Below are 22349 nucleotides of genomic sequence, written 5' to 3' on the forward strand. Positions count from 1 at the left end.
AGTCCTTCAATCTCATTCTACTTTTATAAGCCCCACATACAGAAACAAAACTCTCTCTCTTTTAAGAAGCCACTCACACAGAATGGCCTTAACTCCCAGCTGAATTCCTCTGAATTGAAGACTCTTTTCATTCAACATAGTAATGATTATGCAAACAGTTACTGCCCTTGTGGCCATCTACAATCGGCTTCCATCACTCCGTGTCTGCTTGTGTAAATTGACTTATATCAGTGCTGACTGCCAGTTAATGCTAAGCCTTATTGATTTATTAGGGAGGGTAGATGGAAATCACAAGGCTGTGGGCTGACATTGTGGTGAACACACAACAGGTCTACTCAAGACCCCTTAGCTGATTACTATTCTAAAGATGGCCGTTTTCAAACCTCATACAACTCAAGGCCTGTTCACACCAACACAAATATTCAGCAAGAAATTTCAGTCCAAATTTCAGCATGCAATTTGTCTGCTCAGACCAATGTGTAAAAAACTTGAGATGGGCTGAATGAAAATGCAAATTCACTCTCTGACAGTAGGTGGTGCTTATAGATAAGCAGAAATATGCAGGATACCCCAGTACACAAAGTGCTGCACAACTTTCCATTTCAGATTTTTTATTCACTATGACATTTATTGAATAACACCAAATACAAGACTACAGATAAAAGACAGCTGCTTTCAGATTCTTCATCTACTACTCACTGTCATTTGTAAAATGGTCCGTTCGTAAGCACCAAGTAACCAAGTAACAAGTAACCAAGTAAAGCCCGGAACACACCAAGCTGATGCTGACAAACCAGTGGCGACGAAAGCAGACTGCGGGGTTGGCTCACGTCGGCAGTGTCTGGGTCCAAAGTTGCCCTGACACACCAAACCGACGCTTGACACCCAACGGCCAAGTAGCACATCTGTTCTGAGCCTGCGTACCAGCAGGTGGCAGTAGCTGAACAGCCAATCAGAATGATCAGATGGCCCGACTGACCGACGAGCTCCGACGCCGATTCAACATGTCAAATCGACTGAAAAAAAAAAAGCAGACGAGGACCAACTTCAGCCGACAGTGCGGAACACACTGAGAAAACTTAGTTGGCCGACGAACAAAAACTGCCCGACGGCCGACCGTTGGATTGGTGTGTTCCGGGCTTAACAGCAAGTAACCAAGTAACAACAGAGGCTCAGTGCATGTAACCAATGTATGTAAATGCAAATCTTATTGGTTGGTCAGGTTTAATCGCAGTTTGTTGGAAAAGAGATTACAACACCTCTCCGCGAAAAAATTCTGTCGCATTGACAGCATGCAAATGTTTATGCTGGTCTGAAAAGACGCATTAACACTCATTCATTCAAAATGTATATTGCACTGAATTTTCACAGCGAACATTCGTCTTGGTGTGAAAAAGACTGAGAAATAATTGAGCCAGTAAAGCTATCAAGCATTAGATGGTGAGACATGTCCTGCTTTCAGATGAAAGAAAGATGCTTGCATGTGCCAAACTTGGTATATAGGTGATAAGCCTGAATATGAGCAGGTTTGATCTACATTGAAAACATCCTTCCAAAGTTTAAAAATAACCTGAACCAGCTGCCGTGGAGAATAGGTGTTGGCGGCATTAGCTGCTGGCCAGTGAAGACTGTTGGCAGCAAACCAGCCTGGCATTGTCGACCTGTACCATTTCGCAAAGAGCATAGCACACATCATTACGCTATATGTGGCGGCATCCCTTGACTGTAATGTTGACAGAAGAATGAAGGAGGCCGGCAGGGTCACACAGAGAGGGATGTAAAAAGCACCATGCCGAATTCACGCAGGAATAAGCCCGACTGGATGTGACTGGCAAAATGTCCAGCTTATCAGCAGCTTTTAGAGAAATGCGAACAGGTTTAAGTCAATAATTCAAGGCTAGTAAACAGATTATATTTTAAGCCGCCATACAACGGGAGAGTATTTCCCCACCATCTGGACTCTCTGACAGGTCAGGGAGGGTTCGGGCTACTCCTCTGGCAGTGCCTAGAGAGCCTGTGTACGCCGCTCATTGTTTAAAAGGATGTGAGAGCTCATCTGAGAATCAGTCAGGCCTTTCTAACACAGACTCTGCACATTTATCATCCTGCTTGTGGTAAATGTCTACCTGACAGTTCAATGAGGCAGACCAGGTGAACATGTGGTGTGACTCATACAAAAAGATGCTATAGCACGTCTAAGACTATGACTGGCATCCCAGAGTGTGCGTGATGGATGAGAGGAGCGATTAGAAAGCCTGAAAATGAAAAGAATGAGTGGTACGGGTAATTTGAAGGTCTATTTGTGATGGGACGGGGCCTGTTGCTGATCAGAGAGGAAAGAGGTAACTCTCTGCTAGAATGAGCCTCCCATCCAGCTATCCGCTGCTCTACTGATTAACCCAATCAACCCGAACCGGAGCACACACACACACACCTTAAGTATAATCAAACAGAAATGAGATGGAAGCTAATCAGTGTCATCCAGGATAATGAGACACTCTGTAATTAACCAACTACCATAGAAAACACGGCAATTTCTCATTTGGCTTCCTGCTTTAAGATGTTTATTGGCTGAACACAGCTGGGAAAAACCTGCATAAATGCAGAACGGCATGAGTGTCTAGATGCTAAGGATGATGGGATACCTCAGCACCAGCTTTATAGGTTTAGCTTTATAGGTTTTTCTTCTGCTTGTTCACGACACACACATGACAGTTTGTCATGTTATGAGCCACTTACATCATTTGAGGTGTCTCATTTGTGTAAAAGACGGCTTGATCCCAGAACACACCATGCGACCGAACAGCCGATATGTCAGCAAATTAGGCTATATCATTGTTGCCAAAGAGACAGAGAGAGGAAGAGAGAGGGAATGATCTCTTTAATGCAGAAAGCCATGATAGCCTTTCCTTAGCAAAAGTAATGGGACATCTTAGATAGAGGAGATGCTGTGCACAGAATACAAATGGCCCATTTTCTTCCCTCCCTCATATCAGTCGGAGAGACGAGACATCATCACATTCGCACCGCCAAGACTCCATCCCTGTGGCTTTGTTTACTAAAGCGCAAAAAGTCCCTGTTTTAGCCGAGCTACGCTTTCCACCACTCCCACATCCCAGCTGCGACGCTTCATTAGGCCAAGAAATTAAAATCAGAGCTCGCCGGCGGGAAGACACCAGACGAGGTGCCATTACATCAATAGGTGCCACTGACAGATGATATGAAAGTGCGACGTCTAATGAACTGCCATCTTTATGACACTCCAGGAGAAAAAAAAAAAAAGAAAAAAGAAAGAAAGCTTCATTGCTTGTCGCATTACAGGGAATGCATGCCATTCCACTCTGCGTGTGAAACAGAATCTACAACAGACGGCCTCTTCATTAGCCTCCCTAGAGAAGAGAAGCACAATTTGTAATGAAATGTGGTACAAGATTCAGGAGACAGGCATGTCAGATCAGAGGTGTTGATGGCAGGAAAGGTGGAGAAGGGTACAGGGCAGGCTGTTATTACAGCATGCAAGTGTTTACGACTGAAGAGAAAAGACTAGACACGGCACCTGCAAGAGTGTCCAGAACTGAAGGTCACCTGCAGGCAGTGATTAATTTGTAAATTATGAGGGCTGCAACAAGGGCTAGTGGTGGATCTGGCAGGTTTGGGGGATGGGAGTTGTGAAATATGCATGGAAAAGTGTGTTTAGCATCCAAGATACTGATGTGACAAAAATACATTGCATGCAGTGGACAAACCTTTGCTGCTGATTTTGGTTAGAGGGATCTAGCTTGTACCAATGTCGGCTTGCAGTTTTGTGACATCTTGACACAGCATTACTATAGCGATGGTCAGTTTCCTAATAATTAGCATTAAGGTAATTTGCATGAAGGTGTAAATAAAATTATTTTAATCATATTTATATTAAACTACCATTCAAACGTTTTTTTTTTTTTTTTTTTTTTTAAGAAATGAATACCTTTATTCGGGAAGAATGCATTAAACTGATCAAAAGTAACAGTAAAGACTTTTATAATGTTACAAGTGATTTCTATTTCAAATAAATGCTGTTCTTTTGAACTACTTTCTATTCATCAAAGAATTCTTTTAAAAAATTGGTGCTTTGGTGAGCTTAAGAGACTTCTTACAAAAATATTTAAAAATGTTTTACCCCAAATCTTTGAATGGTAGTGTATGTTAAAGGAATAGTTTATCTAAAATTAAAAATTTTGTTATCATTTACTCACTCTCATGTCAATCCAAACCTGTCTTTTTTCTGTGGCACATGAAAGAATATATTTTTAAAAGTCTTTTGTACGGACAGAACTATCCATACAAAACAACACTGACCCCATTGTGTTTCACAGAAGAAAGTAAGTCATACAGGTTTGGAACGATATGCCGGTGAGTAAATTATAACATAATTTTTATTTGTTGGTAAACTATTCCTGTAACATTTTATTTATTATATTATTAATATTTATTAAATTGCCTATATTTATTTTTCAATAAGCCCCTTTTGACACACTTTTAAAAGTATTAAGCCATATGCTTACAAATAAAAAAGAAAGTTCTGTAAATGATTATTGTAATAAACTGTCAACATCAGTACCAAGAGATATATGCAATATTCAATTCAACAGCTCGAGCACTGCTCCAGTGAGAAATCATTAGTATTGATAATGTTTTCACTCTTTATACAACATTCTTTAGGTTAAGTAAATCACAAATAACTGAGCACTTGAGAGAAGACATCTCAATGCCATTACTGTGGGAAACACTGTTATTCAGTGACAGAGAATTACCATAATTACTCCTGACAAGAGTATACTATTTTCAGAGGCATGTTTAGACATGAGATGTGGGTGGTGAACCATATGGTTTGTTTATTATGGGAACCATTTGACCCATAACCTGTACAGGTCATAGCATAAATGTCTTTCAGAGGTGTTTGAGGTTTGGTAATCTAAAATAGGTGCTGCTTCCAACTGCAGTGGCGCCAAATCTGCTTATCGAAAAGACCCCTTCACTGACAAAATAAAGACAAAATGAATGACAAAACTTGTCCCTTGACAGACTAGCAGTTGTGAATTTTAAAGGGTTAGTTCACCCAAAAATAAAAATTCTGTCATTAAGTACTCACCCTCATGTCGTTCCACACCCGTAAGACCTTCGTTCATCTTCGGAACACAAACTGAGATATTTTTCATAAAAATCTGATGGCTCAGTGAGGCCTGCATTGCCAGCTAGACAATTAACACTTTCAATGCCCAGAAAGCTACTAAAGGCATATTTAAAACAGTTCATGTGACTACAGTGGTTCAACGTTAATGTTATGAAGCGACGAGAATACTTTTTGTGCGATATTTTGTTTTATTCAACGATATCTAGTGATGGGCGATTTCAAAACACCGCTTCATGAAGCTTTGAAGTTTTACGAATCTTTTGTTTTGAATAAATGGTTCGGAGAGCGTATCAAACTGCCAAAGTCATTAGCAGGTGATAGAGCCCCTTAAGGCAGTGGTTCCCAAACCTGTCCTGGAGGACCCCCAGCACTGCACATTTTAAATGTCTCTCTCATCTAACACACGTGATTCAACTCATCAGCTCATTAATAGAGACTGCAAGACCTGAATCAGGTGTGTCAGATAAGGGTGACACAAAATGTGCAGTGCTGGGGGTCCTCCAGGACAGGTTTGGGAACCACTGCCTTAAGGGAAAGAGCTAATGATTCGGCCTGCACAGTGCCCTCAGAGCAAAGCTCAGTAGATTTCTTTTATAATTACTTTGGATGACATTAAACAAAAATGACAAGTAGCATTTCACAAAAAAAAAAAAAAAATGTGCAAAATTAAAATCCAGATCTACCAGACTTTGCAGTGCATGTGTCTTGCAGTTGCATCATGTAGCACCTGGATGCAGTTGTGACGATGCACCATAAACTACAGGTGTACCTAATTAAACTCTGTAGCACAAACATGCAATGCCCCAGCAACCACCCAAGCAAATGCCAAGCAACCACAAAGTAATGTCTAGTAAGCACCCAGAACACCATAGCAACCACCCAGAACACCTTAGCAACTGCCTAGTAACCAACCAGAACACCCAGCAACCACCCAGAACACCTTAGCAACTGCATAGCAATGCCCTAGCTACAGTACCACCCAGAACAGCCTAGCAACCAAAGAGCAACAAAACTAGGGTTATGTATTGTTGAAGTTTAACAATAGCAATTTTTCAGATTCTACTTATTGATTTTGATTCTTATCGATTCTGATTGTTATTGATTCCCAGTTTTGATTCCAATTTAGATATCATTCAAACATATTTATTCTGTGTCTTTTTGCAAAACATTCTTTTGCAGCTGACTACCATGAACAAAAATCAGCAGCCTGAACACTTACACAAGGAACTTTTACATATGGTTTTAATAAAAATACCACAGCAAAAACAACTAGACTAACTAATATATATTTCAAACATTATTAAAGCTGCAGTCCTTAAGTTTTGCCTCTTTGTCGCCATCTCTGTTCAAAACCTGCAATTGCAGCTGTCAGTCACTGCACTGGTGTGGATACTGTACTTCAGAAACACAGATTCTACGTCTTGGAAGTATGACCAAAGTAAGAATTTCCACCAGAAAGTGTCATCAGAACAAGTAACATGACTGCCACTTTTGTTCTGACCAACTGAGAAAAAATCATGCAAAATAAATCGTGCTACCAATGGTGATTAAATCTAACCTTCGCTTAACTCGGATCACGTCAAGCCGTGCAAATTATTATTGTTATACTTTGTTCTCAAATTGTTAATGTTAACAACATCAGCATTGCGTGACTATGTGTATTTAGTGTGTATTAGCGTTACTTGTAGATTTCAATTTCTGTAGCCTTTCTGTAGCCAAAGTCTTTTGCTTTTGACTACGGGTGAATCTCCAGTTGTCACTGATGATTGTCATTTGGACCTTTCTGGATTACAATTCGCCATCAAAATGATAAATTATTGCAACTGCTGTGAGAAAAGGATATAAATGATCCGCCATCCTCACGTGATTTAGTCTACTAGCTGGGACTTGTTCTTTATGTAAACAGACGTGACGTAATGACGCAAAGACGAACGGCTGCATGCCTGTGGAAACCCACCAGTACCACCCGAATTATAAAACATTATTACAAGCTTACCCTTGTGAATCGGGCTAAGGTAAGGAGATAGTTTTGAACACTGGCTGGTTATTTACTTGCTCAAAAATTTATTTTGGATATTTTTTAACCAAAAAAAGTTACGGACTGCAGCTTTAAAGACAAGTAAACAGTAAAACAAGAAAAAAATAAACAAATTAGCAAAAGCACAAATAAATAAAACAAAGTTCTGGTACATAATGTGAAATCAAATATAATCAAATGTAAAATAACACTGCAAAGTTTTCTTTTTATAAATAAAATAAAGATTAAAATTATTCGGTCAAGATCAGTGTGTGATTTTCAATGTGCCTTTTGTTCTTTGATTAATGACATTAATGACACAGACGGCGGAATGACACACTGAAATGTCAGGTTTTAAATCATGTAAGTCAAATCAAAAACTAATATTCTCTGTTCATGTAATTTGTTTAAAAAATAGAGACGTCAGTCGTTCGCAAGTCAGCTCATTATCCACTAATGCGGCCACGCCCACGGAGCGCGCATGCTATTCAGACGCAAATTCTGAGGCAATACATTTAACAGAGAGTGAACGCCCGCATCAGCTCGGAAAAATGCATCAAGCTTAGTCAGATTCATGTACATTGTTTTGAGATGCGGTGAGGAATAATTCTGGAAGAATTATTAGAAGAGGAAGAGCACTTTCAATTTCATTTCTATCGAGGATCAACTTGATCAAGCTGATGATTGTGAATGGTAAGTTTTATTCTTAAGTTCTTTATGGCAAAAAGACCATTTAAATATGAATTCTGCATGTTCTGTGTGTCTGTATTTCGTTTACTACACATACATATTGGCTATACACATATTGTCTATTCCTAAACTATATTGGTATACTGAGATGAGAGAAATCGACTAAAATACATAATAAATACTGAAATAAAATGTGTTAGCAAAGCATTAAACTGCACATTAACATTTAAATGGTAATAATATTTCACAGTACTGCTGTTTTCTTCTGTATATTTGATCAAATAAATGCAGGCTTGATGAGCATGAGACTTCTTTCAAAAACATTATAAATAGTAACATGTCCAATCTTTTGACCGGTACTGTAATTTAAAATATTATAGACCTATACAAAATGTTCTTCACATGATGTGCAATAATACATGCATGCATAAGATCACAAAAATCATGTTTCCTGTTAAGAGTGGACATTATATTAACGTTTATACAATAGCTGATATGATCCTGTTATCAGCATGCTCACAGAGGTTTTTTTTGTTTATCTCACAGATATGAGAATCATAGTGACCAGATATTAGCCCACAATGAACTGCATGCATATGATACTGAGATCACTGACTGGGCGCAGGAAAGTGTTTTTCTTTTTCCCTTCTGTCTTTTTTTTTTCTTTCTCCAGTGCAGAAATACCAAATGCCAGGTATGTGATGTTCACAAATATCTTTGAACAGGATTTATTTCCAGGTATAACGGAGTACTCAAAATGTGTCTTTGACTATTTATATAGTTAACTATATTTTAAATAATCTACAAAGAAAAAAATAATATGTTTCTTTTGTCATTGCATTCTTTCTTAGTTGACTCAGTCACATTCCTCACTGAATGGCTCATTATATGGCTCATTAGGGGCAGGGTCTTAATCGCCTCAGGTGTGAATCACAGCATTATTCATGAAGATTCACGCCTCCTTGCATACGGCCATCCTAAACAAAAAGTGTCTTAGAAATTTAAAATCAATACATTCTTTTATGTGTCCAAATAGGCAGAATGATTTTTACATCACTTTGAAGCAAAAACTCTAGACTAAAATAAACAGTTCCCAAAAGTCTTCTGAAAAAAATATTTAGTATGTGTTTTGAGGCCTTATTTCAGTGACTTATTTTTTTGTTTTTTGTTAAAAACCATGCATATACGTAATTCTCTCAAAAATACAAACATGTACATACTTGTTGCTCACATATTATTGTAGCCTAGTTTGTGCTGAATACAGTGTAATGAGACTTTTGTCATTAATATGTTTAATATGCAACTGAAAAAAGCACAAATGTCAGGGCATGTCAAAACTTCTCCAGGGCCCCAAATTAGCCTCAGACCCCAGAGGTTTAAACATTGTGAATGACAAGCATATAATTATGCTGAAGCCTCTTCTGGGAGGTTCTGCTCATCAGATAAAACTTCTATTTTGGCTAATTTCTGATAAAGCTTTCAGCTGCCAATAAAAGCGCAGCCCTCTCAGCTCCCATTAACACAATTTACCATATTCAAATCTGCACACATTCCCCCTTAATCAATTTAGATAATGCAAAGAACTATTCAAATTCTGTGTGGGTCGACTAACAACTCATGAGTGGCAGCACACAAGCTGAACAGGTGGTGCTATGACACGAGGGGAATGGGACGGCATGAGTACTGACAGAAATACCAGCTGCCTGAACGAGAGAGAAAATGGAAGGCCTCAGCGCCCTGTATGGGGTAAGCAGATAATGGCCAATCTAACCTCCCCAGAGTGTGGCGATGGCTCAGCACAGGAGATGTCTTTACACAGATGTCTGAAAAACGTAGCCCTCAGTAGCTTTGCCCACAGGACACTTCCTTCTGATCATTTAGAGGTGTCATGATAAACGGAAACAGTCAGATACAAAGCCACATCCACACTTACACTGATCAATACCGTTAAACAAACTGCTTAGAGCCTGATGTTTTAGGTGATTTCAGACTCACGAGATACATAGACAATGAGACAAGCAAATACCCAGACAGAGAGACACACACAGGGCCAGCAGTACTCGTGTGTGTGAGCCGTGATGGTGAGTTTAAATATTATTTATACTCCTCTGAGAAAAAAGTACAAAATAAATGGTCTGACACACTCAGCTGATGCTGCCAAGCTGGAAACAAAGTTGCTATTACAGAGTACATGAAAATGAAATGAATAAGTGTGAGACGCCCCGGGCTGAGAGAGAGAGTAGTTCAGCCTATGAAGGCGTCCATCCCTCCCTCCTTTCCCTGTTCACTCCCTCAAGGCTCTGTTGAAATTCAATACACATGTACACAGACGCTCACTTCCACCACCTCAGACAATCTATTGCCTCGCTCTCCATCATTTCCTCCTCATCTCTCTTTCTTTCTCGCACCATGTTTTATGGATGCTGCTTTGCTGCATTGCAGCTTATGGGATAGTTTAATTCTGTGGTGATACCTGGATTGTAAACGTGGTCTTCTAGAACCCGTCTACAATCCCGTCTACAATCCACGCACCCATTTCAGGTGAAAAACAAACAGGTGTAAAGGACATGCAAAAATCTGGAAATAGAAGCCTCATTGTCAAAGACTACGTTCAGACTGTCAGCGCAAATCTGATTTTTGTGCATTTCCGATTGAAAAATCGATCAGATTCAGCAAGTGTGAATGGCAAAAAAAAAAAAAATTGCAATTTTTACAAATCCATTTCGAGCTACTTTTATATGTGGTTTGAAATCCTATTCAAATCACATTTCTGGAGATCCGTTTTAGTCGGACTGCTTTGATCGGATTTCGAGTAGTTTATGTGAATTTCTCACGCCACGTAAAATGTAAACGTCCGACGTTGTTATAGGAAACATGCTTAAAGTTACTGCAGAACAAGGTTGTGTTGTTGCAAAGTGCCAGACGAGCAGAAAAACAATATAACAGAGACATGTTTTGAAACCGGTGGAGATGACAGCGCGGAATAAAGCCACGAATACCAGCCTCCGTTTCTGCCATTGCCTTATCATAACGCAGTAGTTCAGTGCGCGGCGGCTACACAATGTCATGTTGTAAATAAGACATCTGAATTGCAAACCCCTCCATACTGCGGTTGTTTTTTTTTTTTTGGTGTATGCCTACCAACTCAATGTCATTGCCATAGAAACCAATGCAGATATCCTGGAAATATACCCGGCACGAATACACAAATCGGATCTGAACAGTTGCAATACACAATGAGGACGTAAAAAATTTAGATAATTTTGGATTTGGACTGACAGTGTGAACATAGCCAAAATGTTCAATTCAATAGACAATTTGGGTGTTTCTGAACTACTGTAGCTTCACTTTTGAAGACAAAATTACTGAAAAATGTCTCAAATGCTAGAAGCTAAACCTGAAAAACATGCTAATAGAACATTTTAACAGGGAAAAATGGGTCAAAGAGAGAGAGAGAGAAAAAAAAACTTCTAATGATGAAAATAGTATTTTAGGGTAAAGATTAGGCTTAGTTTATGGTATATACACTGCAAAAAAAAAAAAAAATGCTTTTCTTACTTAGATTTTTTGTCTTGTTTCCAGTCCAAATATCTAAAAATTCTTAAATCAAGAAGCATTTTCTAGACAAGTAAAAACTATTGTCTTGTCTTCAGAAAAAATAAGTCAAAATTAAGTGAGTTTTTCCTTAAAACAAGCAAAATCATCTTGTTTTCGGTTTGAAATAATTTTGCTTACCCCATTGGCAGATTATCACTTAATTTTGACTTATTTTTTCTGAAAACAAGACAATTTTTACTTGTCTAGAAAATGTTTCTTGATTTAAGAATTTTTAGATATTTGGACTAGAAACAAGACAACAATTCTAAGTAAGAAAAGCATTTTTTGCAGTGTATAATTGGTTTAAATGCCCCTTGACTTGAAAATACTGAACCATCCTAGCTAAACAACTGTTGCCATCCATAATTTTAAATGGATCTTTGTGTTTGGATAACTTTAAAAGCATTTTTTTTTTTTTTTAATATCACAAAATATTTATTTAAAAAACAGCATATAAAACTGCTTTAAAATGTTACAATTTATTCCAACCCACGTACTAAGAATAATTTTATGAGAATATTTTACTGAAAATTTCAAATAACTTTTAGTGAAATCTCCAGTTAATTCCAATGAAACATCCTATGAAGCTTGTTTAAGTTAGCAACAGTAACCAAAGGAGATGAAGCATAGCAAAAGATCAAATTTAAATAGTAATGAAACAGAAACAGTAATAATCTTTTCTTCCTTGTTGTGACGTATATCAGAGTAAAATGTATGGTAGGACTTGATTTTGTCCATCAGGAATGGATTGGATTGCTGTCGTTTACTAATTGTTGTGGTTGCCACTCAAGCAAATAGCAATATTTTGAAAATTGTTTACATTCTTCAAGGAAATCAACCAATGACCTTGATTAATTATTGTGGACCTTTCATTAAACAAAGACAGAAATATTTTCATTTAAAAATTCAAAAATGTACACATACACACTCTTATTATAAACAACAGAAGTGACTGGGATATGCCTATTTATAAAGCCAGTGTGTGTGTGTGTGTGTGTGTGTGAGGGTGATGACAATCGCTGTCCCTAATCACTCTAATGAGTGTGATGTTACATGTGTTTACACTGTCAATATTAAGCAGATGAGCTGGGAACGAAAACAGAGAGAATGAGTTTATTTAGCAGACTGTGTGTGTGTGTGTGTGTGTGTGTGTGTGAGTGTGAGTGTGTGTGAGTGTGAGTGTGAGTGAGAGAGAGAGAGAGAGAGAGAGAGAGAGAGAGAGAGAGAGAGAGAGAGAGAGAGAGCGCATTTGTGTGATTAGCAGACACACACCCACCCATCCACACAAACATGCTTAAAAACAGAGAAATCCCTGGGCCAATTAAATCACAGACTGCCGTTCTTTGACTATAACGCAAGCGTGTCTTTTGTTATTCTCTATCTTTTGTCAAGTGTTTGTTTTCTTTTTATCTTGTCTTTTCAATACACCATGTGTGCTGCTATGTCTATATCAGTCTTGTTCACTGTTTGGCAGCGTTGAATAAGTGCTTTCAAACCAATGCAGCTTGTTGTTTTCTGAACTCTAAAAATAATGTAAGGGGAGAGAACTTAGAAGAAAGAAAGGAAGACCAATAATGGACAGAGAGAAAGTGATGGACAGATGGGAAAATAATGAAAGAGTCAAACTTTTCTTTCCTTTCAGTGTATCTGATGGTGAAGACTAGTGCCTGTGGCAGGCGGACAAAAGCTGACACGTGTTCCCCGCCCTTTACATTCTTGCCCTCTCCTCTTCTCCGTCCATCTTTGTTCCCTTTCTCTCTGGTCCCAAGGCCTGTGACAGGCGGACTGTCTGTGTGTGTGTGTGTGTGCGCGCATGAGGACATAGAGATAACCGCTGCCTTCCACTGTGAGCCTGACATTCAGAGCACGAGCTGCCAGCCCACAGCAGGCCTTTACACAAAGAGCTCTAAATAACTATATGCCACTATTATTATCGGCTGCTTTTATAATCTATTATCTTCATTTGAATATTCATGCGGTGAATAATGCGGAGTAATATATGCAGTGAATAATATATGCTCTGCATAACAGAAGATTTCCTAATTGTCCCTTATGGGATCCATTGATTTTAAAGAATGATCAATCCATCAATCGATATCTGACAATCCCTCCATATATTCATCTGATAATCCACCCTTTCTTTTTTTAAATTTCAGACAATTTATATATACAAAATTTAGGGTTGGTTAAAATGATACATTTAGTCCTGGTTCGCTTAGTGTTCACACTGTCATTTTTATTTTATGATGGAACTTACTGAACATATAAAACAATGCCGTGTGCTAGGCTAAATGTGCTCGTTGTATGTGCATACACAGGGCCTGAAATTAACACTCGGCAATCAAGAAATGAGAGTAAAAATCTGCGTTGGCTAGTATATGAAATGGTGCCAATCGCCAGTTGGCCGGTAACATTTTTATGAATTCTAACAATACAATGTTGTGAGAATATTAATGTGAACAAACGTGAACAATGCTTGAGACAGTTGACGGGCCAGTGCTTCATCGTCACAAAAGTTTAAGCCTTGCCAATTTAAATATTCAAGCGCAAGATGAAGCGAAAGGGAACTCAGTTCATTACTCGTGCGCTGAATTTAAAATTGTCGAAAAATGCCCGTCTCGGCGAATATACTAGTAAACATGGTCGGTTATGTCTTAAATAAATGTAAACAGTTCAGAAAGAAAATGCATGTGTACAGAATGTATCAGTATATTTGATCCGTGTATTCTGTCTTAAAGTGACAGCAGCCTAATATAGGCTACCTGTTGCTGTCAGAGTTTTTAATGTTAAAAAACACTCACTGCTCTTGAATGAACTTTTGTAACTTTTGTAAAGATTAATAATTTATACAGTGAAGACTTTGCAGTGTTATTTTACAATTAGCCTAACTCAACTAATTCAATTTCTGTAGGCTACCTGAAAACTACTGTTAGATCTACCTAAAAAACCTGAAAAGCGCTGTTTATTTCATTTCTATAATTGTTCTATTGTATTTATTTGTGCTATTGCTTATAATTTGATCATTTATTTTTATTTTATTACTGACTGTTTGCTTGTCTTTAACAACCTTTTAAATTTATATTAGTTAGGTTGGTAGTTTTAGCTGTGACATCAAAATTGAAATAGAAAATTGTGAATTTTCTGTGGAATCTAACATTTTTGTGTCATAACTGCCTGTTTTTGCAAAAAAAAAATTCATAGCTGGAAAAATATTTATGGTCTGTAAATTTTCTTAAGTCACCGGCCATTGGCAGGTGTGGCAAAAAGTTAGTTTTAGACCCTTTACGTACATATGATGGTATTTTCACCAGCTGAGAATTCATGAAGAGCTTAGAAAATGTATAAAGGAGTCAAAACAGAGCTAGGAATTCCTCCGTTACACACACAAACGAAGATCTGCTACAAGAAGGAACGATTTCGCGACTATGACGAGAAAACAATGTTGTATGCTTGAGCATTCTGTCCATTTTAGGGTCATATCTTATGACACCATGTCCTGTTTTTGAATCGTTTAGATATCTTTGGTCCATGTTGCCTTCATATTTCAGTGGAACTGCACCGGAGTTAGTTTGGAAGTGCACCTTTTGGTCTGCTTGTTTGGTGCGCATCAAGGTTTGGATGGCAGTTCACAGTCGCACTTATTCACAGTTTGTTGAATTTTGAAAGCTGAATTTTCAGCAGCCATTACTCCAGTCTTCAGTGTTATATGATCCTTCAGAAATTGTTTTAATATGCTGATTTGATAAAATCTGTGACTTTTTTTTCAGGATTCTTTGAGGGCTATAAACAAGTCAAAATAACAGCATTTATTTAAAATAGAAATCTTTTATTTTATTTTATTTTAAAAAAACTTACTGACCCCAAATTTTTTACTGTACCCAAATTAATCTGTATCTAATTAAATCAAGAGCTTGCAAATCAGGAAATCTGTATCAATAACCAGTCCAACATTTTATCCATCTCTCAAATCATCCATTGGTTTTAAAATCGACAGTGACAATGTTTAAAACAGTGCTGTCACTGTCCTCATAGCTCTGAAACCTCACTGACTCTGCAGATCACATGCAAACAGATGAAATGGTGGAGCGAAGGAGTGTAACAGAGTAATAATGTAAGGCTTGTGTACCTCTGTCCCTCCAGTCTTGGCCAGGTAAATTGCACTTTTGCCACATGAATCATCCATACAGACTGGCAAGAGGTGGTCTTGGGTGCCGTCACCGTCTGAGGAAAAACACAAAGAGAAAGAGAGAGTAAGAAGGGAAGTTGTAAAATGAGGACTATGATCCACTAATGCATCTTTTAATTTGGTTCGTAATGCTCCTGAATCCAGCATATGGAGATAACATCATGTGATCTTGAGCATGTGTAATGAAGTGTGCAGCAGCCTGGTGCGTAACAGTTTGTCCTGGTGTCAAAATTCTGTCCCTGAGTCTTTATTCCTTCATGTTTACCACTTGCATGCTTGACACAAAGCAACTACTATTAATACGGAATATTAATAAATCAGGAGAGGAATAAAATAAATCAAGAAAAGAAAAAAAGACATTCAAGAAAAAAAAAAAAAAAGAGAGATCTGGAGGGAGAGCAGCAGTGAGAAACAAAATAGGAGATATGCATTGACATTCATAGCATCTACCACACACCAAATAGCCACGTAGATCAGACTGGCAGCCTGCGGAGAGACAGAGAATTACACACAAGCACGCACACAGTTTATTTTTCTATCATGGTGGGGACTTTCCACTTTCAGATTCCTGCAGTGCAAACTGTAAAGCATGATGCTCACAATGTCAAGGTCGTGGGTTTGATAAAATATAGAGAGTAAGGTTGGAATACACTACACGACTTTTAAAGCGACTCTGAACAGATTTGAAAACACTAGGCATCATACACTTGCTGACTTTGTAAATAGTTACAGAGGAAAAACTGGGCATCATCCACTAAACGAATCACACATTACCAGTCTTTAAAGTCATTACAAACACAACAATCTCACACAGAAACACAACAAGGCATGTGTTTCTGAGTCTGTGACCATTCTATACTACACGATTTTCTGTAAAATCTGTCACCTCAAATCTGCAGACTGGCTCTGAATTTAGGCAACTAGCATCAACTTGTCCAGTAAATCGGGGAAAAAATCTGGGCAAAAGTAATGTAGTGTATTCTAGCACTATAGCTGCATTTAGTTTGCTAGCCCTGAAACAGAAAATGTTCCATTAAGGTCTTACTTATGATGTTAAAGCTCAGTTATCATAGCGCTGGACTTGGTTCTCATGGCATTTTTTTTCTTTCAGAATTTCTATGGATTACTACATTGCAACAATAGTGTTAATGTGAATCCTTTAGGCCACGATAATAGTGTAGCGAAAATCTGATATTGTGACAGCCCTTATATATATATATATATATATATATATATATATATATATAAGGGATGCACCGATACCATTTTTTTAAGGACCGAGTATGAGTACCAATATTTTTTTCTGGTACTCGCCGATACTGATGCCTATACATTTATTAATTTCTTTTCTTTTTTGGTGATGTGGCAGTTTTCCAAATACAACACAGTGAGACTAATGAATGTGGGACAGCTTCTTTATTATTACTCCAATGAGAAAAGTAATAATTTTTATGTGCTTGTCACAAACTTGAAGCACAAATTTCACAATGTCCAATAACCTCCAAAAGGGCATAATTACCAAAGTCATAATAATAATAATAATAATAATAATAATAATAATAATCAAGTCTTTTTTAACCTGCTTTTTAAAAAGTGCTAAACTAATATTACAGAACATATAACACTGTGAACCAATGTAAACACAACCTAGGGTGACCAGATTTCTCATGGTGGAATACGGGATGAGTGGGCAATATGACCATGATATGAGAAATTTTATTTCACTATATATATATATATATATATATATATATATATATATACACATATACATACACACACACACACACATTCATTTAACATCTTTTGTTGTATTATTAATGACAAATATTTAATTAGGCTACTCTCCCTTTAAGACCGAATCCATGAATGTAATATACTGACACCCTGTTTTCACCCACCTGTTTACGTCCACTTAAGCCATAACCGACTGTATTTACCTGAGATACTCCACACAATGGACATTTTGACAACTATTTGTGCATTTGACCATTCAGGCGCAAGGAGAACTGATCGCGTGCTGTCTGAGAGAACTGGGATCGCGCGCAAGAAAGAGAGAGAGCGTGCTTCTGGTCTGTCATTCAGCGCGATTTGCATGCAGTTCGCAATGTGTCGGTTGTCATCAGTAATTCTGAAGTATTCCACACCCCTGAGCGGGGGCGGACTGAGGTAAAAAAAAAAGTGGCCCTGGACTTTCTGGCACAAAGCAGCCCATCACACCCGGTCCGCAACACACCTCACCATAAAACCCACAAGCTCATTATGCACAGAGCAATTTTTTACACCACTTTTTATAACATAAAAGTATAAATGCTATTTATACAGAAATATAAATGCTATTTTTTTCAATTATTATTATTGAAATGCTTATCATTAACTGTAATGAATGAGAGGTCCAAATGTAGAAAAGAGGATCACGTGACTGAGGACTGGAGTAATGATTCTGAAAATTCAGCTTTGATCACAGGAATAAATTACATTTTACAATAAATTCACATAGAAAACAGCTTTTTGACTGTATTTTCAATCAAATAAATTCCGCCTTCCTCTTTCAAAAACATTAAAGAAGTCTTATTTCAAACTTTTGATCGCCAGTCTGTAAAATAACGCATGTGAACTAAAGCCGCGTTCCAGGCAACCCGTTACCCGTGTTTTTCCAACCTTCTACCCGTGAAAGTGCACTGGAACAGCAGTCAAACCCGTGACTTCCCACCCGTTACGGGCTCTGACGTCACATAGCCCGCGAAACAACAATGGCAGCCCCTGCGGATGCGGTGTTTATGCCAGTGTACGGTAAAATAACGTAAAATAAAAGGTATAACAGCTTCTCTTGCCTTATGCGCCGTTTTTCTCCTCCGTTTCCCTCAAATAAGCAAGGAGTAAGCACCTTTGGCGATAGAAATAATTGTTAATGAGCATAAGCCCCGTACAGTCCACCATGCTGGTTTGTTTATATTCAGGCAGTTTGGCTTGACTTGCCTGGAACGCTACAAAGTCTTGAGTCGTGATTTGAAGTCGTGACTTACGGGCTCAAAAACCTGCCTGGAACTCAGTATAATTAGAAAATGATATATTTTAGACACTTTCCTAACACGGGACATAGGCTACTTGAATATGAAAGTTGCCGGTTTTGCCATGTTTAGTGTAGAATGATATTTCGAGTTTTATGAATATTTTTCAAATGATTGTGAAATTACTGAAGTAATCCTGACAACAGATACACAGACATTCACTCTTATCTGACATGCTGAAAACTATAGGTTACGTTAATGTTTCTTTGGAATGTAAATGGCATTAAAATATGAAAAATCCAAAAAGGTCAGAAGTGCATCCCTGGAAATTAATGTCCGTCGTTTTATCGTAAACAGGTAGGCAAATATATATTGTCTCGTCATGTTCGGCTGCTAATCTTACCTCGGCTCACATTCTTCAAGCATTAAAAAGTGCCACGCTGCTCGGTTTCTAAATCCCCGTCTCCTTTGATTTGATTGGATATCTCAAACATTTTGACATTGATGAGCACTTTAATTAGACAGACTGAACAGACTAAACGGATTAGAGTTTTTGCCTCAAGTGGGCCGCGCCCGCGCGGACAATTCTTCTGGACTGACGGAAGGATATAAACTACGTAAATTTACTATAATTCATTCTTCATAATATATATTTACGTTGCAACGGGCCGGCCCACATTGTCCAGCGGCCCACCGTGAAAACTCCCGGTACTCCTGATGGCCAGTCCCCTGAGGCTGACATGGGCTGGGTCCGAAATCGCCCCCTATACCCTTAAATAGGGCACTATTTGAGGGGACAGCCATTTGTAGTGGTGTCCGAAACCATAGTGGACGATGTTGAGTGCACTCATTCAATCCCACAATGCACCGCAATAACGAGTGTACAACCGATGCACGCTCAACGGCTAGAGAATACCCATAATGCACTGTGAGAGTCGCGCGCTGAATGAATAGTGAATGAGGGTATAGGGGGCGATTTCGAACACAGCACCGGTTTCTGCTGCTGCTGCTGCCGGTGTCTCTGTGCGTGGAAAATTCTGTCAGTTACGTCACGTGAGGTATCGGTCTTTGGTATCGGGGGTATTTTTACAAGTACGACTACAAATACATACATATATAAATATATATATATATATTTACATGGTTAAAGACCAATTTATACTGTACAAGATGTTTTTTTTTTTTTTTTTTTTTTTTTTTTTTACAGAGAATACTGCCTTACAAATCCCAGTGAATAAGTTGAAGGTGACAGTGCTGAGAACACAAATACAAATTATTCTTGAATAGATGTACTGTGTGTTGCAAGAAAAGAGAGATGAACACTATGGCTGTCAAAAGAATAAAAATTACAATATATCTGGACAGCCTTTAGAAAACAGAATAAAACATGTACAATTAGTAAATTGGTCAATTAGTAAATGTGTTCTTTTTATTGTATTTAAAAATATTTAATTAATGTTTTAAGTTAGCAAATTATCTTCAATAGCCCTAAACATTTTTTTCCACCTCTCGCCTCTCTTTTTGCCCTCTATGCAAACCCTTAGTTTGAATTAAGACATTGTGATTACACTTTATTTCGATAGCCCACTTTACACATTCTTCTAACTACAAGTAACTTTGCAATTACATGTCAGCTAACTCTTATTAGAGTCTACTACAGTCCACTAATACTCTAGCAACGACATGAAAACTAACAGTCATTACTTATAGTTCGTAGAATGTTTAAAGTGGACTATTGAAATAAAGTGTTACCAACTTTACTTAGTATGTTTTTGCTGGTCTCCACGGTGAAGCCGATTTCAAGGGACATTTCCTCTATAAAGCACCTATACTGTACCCTTATCACCAGCATTCAGAGTAAGGCTGCCTTCTACTCTTGAGGTAGAGAATCTATGCTGGCTTTTGTTTTCTGTATCTTTAAGAACAGCAGGAGGACATACTGAATATGACAGTGTGTGTGTCTGTGTCAGAATCAAAGCATGTGTATGCGTACTGTAGAGGACTACTCTGAGCCAGTTGCTTATTGCTGCTAATGACTCCTGCACACATCTACTAGCTCTAGAAACAGACAACAAATGTCCTCCACGACACACACACAGAATGTCGTGATGACTGGGCGTTAAATGCCACATCACATTGACTTCAAGCAAGAAAAAAAAAAAAAAAAAAAAAAAGGTAAAAGAGGACATCTCTGCCATTCGCTACCTTTTTGACGGTGCTCTAGTATTGAATATCATTCAGCTAATGAATAATGCATTTGGCTGTCACATGTAAAAAAAGAAAAGAGCAATTACCATCCTGATAGAGCAGATGGAGAATTTTGTCTAACATATGTTGTGCATTCATAATGACACGTCCATGTCAAGACTGACTACATTCTGACAGTGCACACCCATGAATTATAATACTTTTGCACTGTACATGTGTTGGAGGGTGTGACTCTCGCAGTACTTGCAGCCTGATCTGGATTTTGCACTTTATTAGACCAGAACTGGATTTTAGGTGATCACTCACCCAATTACATTTTTTATGAAAGTAAAATTACCTCTGTAAAAAAATTAATGATGTTGTTAATCACATATACAGTCTGTTGTCATACTGTCATCATGTCATCTTAGGATGAAAGTAATGTTAATTGATGGTCGACTTTAGGCTAAATTTAGAAATATCTTTTTTCATAATCAGGAACAAGATAGACAGGCATGGAAGCATGTCACAAGCATGGTCCACTGATAAAGTTCTGTGGTGAAGAAAATACTACAGAAAAAACAAATGTAATTTCTACATGAAAAGGTTAGTTCAGGCAAGAATTAAAAAAACTAAGTAAATTCTATATTAGTACTCAATTCAAGCTTGTAGAAATTAAAGCATTAATATCATCATTATAAAATTAAGTAAAACTACTCAACTTTTCTGATACTGGTGTTCCCATCATGCACTGGGCCTTGAATAATTAATGAGGTTGTTTTCCAGCTGTATCTTATCATTGCTTTGGTTGTTAGGTTTAGTAACTTGCAATTTTGTGACATTTGGAGTTCATTTTCTACTCAAAATGACACATTCATACTCAAAAACGATCCATCGAATGTTACCGTCATTGTGTATTGTGTACCAAGTATTGAGGTCTCTGTGTTCAGGTGCCACGTTACTTCTATTGTGTAGATATGATGTCTACACAATATCCATTGTATTATTTACTTGGATGTTTCATCTTAACTGGCCAAGTTAAAACTACTTATTTTCTTTGTTAATTTTACTTAACTTAGTTAAGTAGAGTGTACTTAATTATATATGTGAAATTTACTTAAAAAATATGTGTGCAAAAACTTGACAAAGAAAAAATAAGTAATTTTTTTTTTTTTTTTTCAGATCCGGTTTTTTTTTCAGTGGAGTCTATGTCACTGGAGCAGAAAGATAAACACTTAGCAAAAAGACTTTTATTCACAAAACTATGCAAATTTGGTTGTTGAATACAGACTATGCAGATTTCCTTTGTGTTAAAAAAGCAGTGCTGCCAATAAAATAAAATAACAACATGATTTCCAAAAAAGCTGACGAATCAGTGCTGCAATTTCACAAATTTATTACTTTATGTTAGTCAAATTGAAGAAAACTAAAACAACACTTTTTAACTCTGAAATTCTATAATAAAATCAATTCAGATTCAGACAGCAA

At 37.7% G+C, this 22349-nt stretch overlaps 1 protein-coding gene across 2 annotated transcripts in view; it reads right to left on the reverse strand.

Annotated features, from left to right (window-relative positions):
* itfg1 (integrin alpha FG-GAP repeat containing 1) overlaps positions 1–22349 on the reverse strand; it is a 138619-nt gene that overhangs the window by 71252 nt on the left and 45018 nt on the right. For both annotated transcript variants that reach the window (XM_051898482.1, XM_051898483.1), the window contains one exon: positions 15604–15698. In XM_051898482.1, coding sequence (XP_051754442.1) covers positions 15604–15698 — 95 coding nt within the window. The remainder of the gene's footprint in view (positions 1–15603; positions 15699–22349) is intronic.

Source organism: Ctenopharyngodon idella, chromosome 7, assembly GCF_019924925.1.
Source record: "Ctenopharyngodon idella isolate HZGC_01 chromosome 7, HZGC01, whole genome shotgun sequence".
Taxonomy (NCBI): Eukaryota; Metazoa; Chordata; class Actinopteri; order Cypriniformes; family Xenocyprididae; genus Ctenopharyngodon; species Ctenopharyngodon idella.